Source organism: Octopus bimaculoides, chromosome 14 (assembly GCF_046866305.1).
Source record: "Octopus bimaculoides isolate indiv1 chromosome 14, ASM4686630v1, whole genome shotgun sequence".
Taxonomy (NCBI): domain Eukaryota; kingdom Metazoa; phylum Mollusca; class Cephalopoda; order Octopoda; family Octopodidae; genus Octopus; species Octopus bimaculoides.
Genome location: NC_142941.1, coordinates 13,202,188 through 13,207,938, shown reverse-complemented (window position 1 = coordinate 13,207,938; position 5,751 = coordinate 13,202,188). Strand labels below are relative to the sequence as shown.

Below are 5,751 nucleotides of genomic sequence, written 5' to 3'. Positions count from 1 at the left end.
AATAAATGTATTTAAAGGGAATAATTATAAATGTTTCCCTTATAAGGTTTTCACACTAACTACTTGATAAATTCTTATATAGATTTTATCCTATATCTAATTTTAAATTTAACCAGAATATATTCAGTGCTGAGTTATTCTGAATATACACGTGTACCGAGATGTAATTTGAAAAGCCCGCCTCTTACATAGATATATAAGTGTGAACATTTCTATGTGCTTTGTTGGATACATTTGGTGTTCGTCTGATATGTTGAATTTTGTTCATTTTTGTGTGTCTTGATTATGCCTGCACTGATGATTAGAAAGTGGATTATGTACACTAGCTATGAAATGATATGATTTGCGGCTGAATCAGTTTTTAAGAGGCGATTTCTAAGTTGCATTCCCTCACTGTCGGTACACTGTATAGTTATTATGGTTGTTTTGACTTTAAGAGTCCCTCATAGCGTGAGGCATTTATGTGTAGTAATGCCCTTAATATAATAAATGTATTTAAAGGGAATAATTATAAATTTTTCCCTTATAAGGTTTTCACACTAACTACTTGATAAATTCTCATATAGATTTTATCCTATATTTAATTTTAAAATTTTTATATATATATATATATATATAAATTCATATATATATATCCATACTGTTCACTAAAATAATTTCTGTCTTTCTTGTCTGTATCTTTCTTATTCCTTGATGCAATGGCTACTCACTGCTATTTCTCTTTGAAGCTTAGGGCAAAGATTACCTTCTTCGTCCATTCCTGGCTATCACCTCCACATCCGCCCCCCCCTCGCACACTCTAAACTAAACTTTCGTTAGTTTAGTTTAGTCTATTCCATGGAACTGAACTTGACCTCCATTTCTGTATTACAGTCATCAGTCTATGCTATCCCGTATCATCATCATCACCACCCTCTCTATATTTACCACTGTTTTTCTCTTTACAGTAATTCCACCATTTATTATGAATGTTCTGGAGACACGTCCATTCCTGAAGGTAAGCTCAATAAATTATGTTAACTATGTTTCTCTCTCATCTTTCCTTTTTTCTTTGTAACATTCTTTATGTTATTCTTCCTCTCTCTATGTCTTGCATTAGACACACATGCAGAATGTGTGTGTGTGTTTATATATATGTAAATACATCTGAATATATGTATTTATATGTGTGAAGTTTTTTTCATTCTCTCATTGTTTGTTTTCTCTTATTCTTTTCTGTTGAAGAGCATAGGCTCAAAATGTTAAAGACTTTTACATTTTCCCAAGCATCAAACTAATACACTTGCTTGTTGTTCATACACCTGTCTTTGTTTTTCTATAAATTTCAACTATATATCATCATCATCGTTTAACGTCCGCTTTCCATGCTAGCATGGGCTGGACAATTTGACTGAGGACTGGTGAACAAGATGGCTGCACCAGGCTCCAATCTGATCTGGCAGAGTTTCTACAGCTGGATGCCCTTCCTAACGCCAACCACTCTGAGAGTGTAGTGGGTGCTTTTACGTGCCACTGGCATGAGGGCCAGTCAGGCAGTACTGGCAATGGCCATGCTCGAGTGGTGTTTTTTATGTGCCACCTGCACAGGAGCCAGTCCAGCGACACTGGCAACAACCTTGCTCGAATGTTTTTTCATGTGCCAGTAAGGCGATGCTGGTAACAATCACACTCAAATGGTGCTATTTACGTGCCACCAGCATGGAAGCCAATCAGCTACTCTGGCAGCAATCATGCTTGGATGGTGCTCTTAGCTCTTCACTGGCATGGGTGCCAGTCATTCAATTTGCGAATTTGATTTGATTTTGATAGATATATAAATATAATATATATCACCAGTGTCATTGAAGTCTGATCATATATCATCTTCATTTAATGTCTATTTTCCATGCTGGTATGGCTTGGACTGTTCGACTGGAACAGGCAAGCCAGAAGACTACACCAAGCTCTGCTGTCTGTTTTAGCATATTTTTTATGGCAAAGCAGATAATATATATATATATATATATATATACACGTACATACATTACACACACACACACACATTTTTGCATATATACAGTCACACGCATGCTCAGATACAAAATCAATGAAACCTTCTCAAATGTCTGATTATTGTATATTTTTCTAACACAGAAATATCCATATATGAATGCACCAATACAAGTCGGAGTGGTTGGCATGTTGTAAGTTTTAATGCTTCTTGTTTTTTTTTTATTTATTCTCATATTCTGTCACAAACAAACACAAGTGCACACACACTCACACACACATACACTTGTTTGCGTGATCGGTCAGTATTTCAATGTCTTTTGTAGCTACCAGTATTTGAAAGAAATTATGCAGCTATCCTCTGCCTATGAATAAATATATATTCTAATATCTATAAGCAAAGTACAATCAATTCTTTAAACTAGATAATATTCCTTGCTGTGTTCATTGAGTTGTTATAAATTCTTTACACAAGAAATACTTTTGGTTATCCTGAGAAATTTAATTCAAAACTTAAAGAATTCTTTATTGGCGCAGGAGTGGCTGTGTGGTAAGTAACTTGCTTACCAACCACATGGTTCCGGGTTCAATCCCACTGCGTGGCGTCTTGGGCAAGTGTCTTCTACTATAGTCTCGGACCGACCAAAGCCTTGTGAGTGGATTTGGTAGACGGAAACTGAAAGAAGCCCGTCGTATATATGTATATATATATATATATATATATATATATATATATATATGTGTGTGTGTATGTTTGTGTGTCTGTATTTGTCTCCCCAACATCGCTTGACAACCGATGCTGGTGTGTTTACGTCCCTGTAACTTAGCGGTTCGGCAAAAGAGACCGATTGAATAAGTACGAGGCTTACAAAGAATAAGTCCTGGGGTCAATTAGTTCGACTAAAGGCCGTGCTCCAGCATGGCCACAGTCAAATGACTGAAACAAGTAAAAGAGTTATGTTTGTTCTAAACGTACATGACAATTGCTTCTGATAGGATCCTATGGAGGAGGTGCCTAAGGATTATACCCCCACCCACCACCATCACCTCAAGCCTCCCAGTAATAGTGGGTGGATGGAAAATATGATATTTGCTTTACTTTTTCACATTGTCTATCATTTTTCTTTTTCTTTTTCCTTCCATTTTAGATTGGTTTTTGCCACGCCTCTATGCTGTGCTCTCTTCCCACAGAAAAGGTAAAATATCTACTTTTCTTTATTTTATACTCTGGGTCATGTTATTTGCCAACTCTTTCTTATTTTTCACCTTTACTGAGCGTCAAGCTAATCTATTCCATGTGTATGTCCTTTCGACTTTTGTTGTTTTGTTATTTGTTTTTTTTCTTTTCAATTTGCCTATATATATATATACATATATATATATATATATATATATATATATATATAATCTTTATCTTATGATATTTACTTTGTATTATATTATGCTCATTTATTGTGCTTTTAATTATTAATTTTTCTATATGTAATAGTGGATTTTCATCGATGAGTTCATGAAACTTGGTTCTTTTCCCTAAAACTATATATTTATATATATTTTAATCTGTAAAGCTCAATATAATTTTAATTTTTTATAAATTGATTTTAATTGAGTTTTTACCTGTAATTTTGGATTTTGTCCCTAATATTATTATATATATATATACATACATAGATATATATATATATATAGATAGATAGATACATAGATAGATATATAGTTATAGATACATAGATAGATATATAGTTTTATATATATATATATATATATATATATATGTGTGTGTGTATATATAGATAGATCTATACTTATAAGTTAATGATATAATCATATAAATGATTATATAAGTGGCCTAGCATATCAAAATGACCGTATCAGTAAAATTAATTTTAAAGTTTATAATTATAATTAAGGGCTCTGGAATCCTGGCACCTTCATGTTAGAATAAGCATAAGAACAACGTTTTATGGGGTGTCTATTTACTTCTGTCATGTGTGTGTGTGTACATATATATTCTTTTATCGGTTTGTTTTGGAGGGAGGGACTATAGTTGTCACCTTTGCAGGCCATCCCACATCAATGAAGTTTGTGGTTCTTAATTCTTTTGATAGCAACCTACCTGAGACTACTCTGGTTTTATGATACACAAACATCATGTTTTAAAGTGACTTAAATTTAAATCTTCTATCAAAATTTCATCTTAATTTATGTTCCAAACACCGTCTTAATAATGACATGTATAATATTTAGAATAGTAAAAAGCGAAGATAACATTGTTGTTTCATAATTTCATGCTAGGTTTTACAGCTGTTTCGGCATTTAAAATACAAATGTCATTACCCATCTGCTGATGTAATTGATATATAAAAGTAGATAACTAATGAAACAGTTTATTCATCTCATTTAAATTATCTATTTTTATGTATTAAACATTTTATTATCTAGATAATGATGATGATGCATTTTAATTGCTGAAGCAGCTGCAGAACTTAGAACAACATTATGAAACATCAGTGAAATTTGCTTTTTATTATTTCATTGTTTTGCATAGAACATTTGTTTTAACCAATTTAACTCTATGCAGACTTATTCTATTTATGGTTATAGTATTGAAGTTATAATATATAGGAGTTTACCTACATGTTATAAATTGAATTCTTAAATTCTGTAGATAAATTTTTATAGCATTTAAGCACTAATTCAATATATCAAATAATATGTGTAATATTCATTTTATAATATATATATGGTGGTGTTCCAGCATGACTGCAGCTGCATAGCTGAAATGAATAAAAGAATATATTTATATTACACATCCATATATATTACATATATATGGAAAGATGGATGTATAATATTTATATACATGTGTGTGTGTGTGTGTGTGTGAAAAGAGCACATGGCCTATGGTTAAGGTGTTGCACCATTTCACATTGATTTGTTGGAGAGAGCACATACATTTGATTGCTATAAATAAATCATTTGTGTAGGTTGTTAAGCAAGGAATTGCAGAACTATCTTGAATTATAAGAGACTACCATCTTTCTCTGTCTCCGTGTGAGTATGCGTGTGTATGTATAATGTTGTTGTTGGCTCCGTCGCTTATGACGTCAAGGGTTCCAGTTGATCCGATCAACAGAACAGCCTGCTTGTGAAATTAACGTGCAAGTGGCTGAGCACTCCACAGACACGCGTACCCTTAACGTAGTTCTCGGGGATATTCAGCGTGACACAGTGTGACAAGGCTGACCCTTTGAATTACAGGCACAACAGAAACAGGAAGTAAGAGTGAGAGAAAGTTGTGGTGAAAGAGTACAGCAGGGTTTGCCACCATACCCTGCTGGAGCCTTAGGTGTTTTTGCTCAATAAACACTCACAATGTCCGGTCTGGGAATCGAAACCGCGAGTCCACTGCCCTAACCACTGGGTCATTGCGCCTCCATGTATGTATAATTTATATTATAAAATATACATTATTTAATGTATTGAAGTAGTACTTAAGTAGTATAAAAATATGTGTTTTCTTTTCTTTTCTTAGTTCCATGTCTGTGACATCTTTGGAGCAGGAAGCACAAGATAAAATCAAAAAACGCACCGACAAACCAATTGAACGTGTCTACTTCAACAAAGGCCTCTGATAAAAAAATCAATGATAGTTTTGTTTTTGTATTTGTTATTGTCTTTGAAAGGTAATAGGGTGCATGGTGGTCTTGAAGACATTCAATTCTATTCACAAATGATCGCAATAAAGATTTCCAAATTTTT

The 5,751-nt window shown here is 33.4% G+C and overlaps 1 protein-coding gene across 1 annotated transcript in view; it reads left to right on the top strand.

The window, feature by feature from the left end:
- The window catches only part of LOC106868929 (sideroflexin-1), a 20,968-nt gene extending 15,217 nt beyond the window's left edge, over positions 1-5,751 (top strand). Inside the window, exons 8-11 of the mRNA XM_089362342.1 lie at positions 948-997; positions 2,134-2,183; positions 3,138-3,185; positions 5,525-5,751. Of these exons, the coding sequence (XP_089218468.1) occupies positions 948-997; positions 2,134-2,183; positions 3,138-3,185; positions 5,525-5,624 (248 nt within the window). The 3' untranslated portion in view covers positions 5,625-5,751. The remainder of the gene's footprint in view (positions 1-947; positions 998-2,133; positions 2,184-3,137; positions 3,186-5,524) is intronic.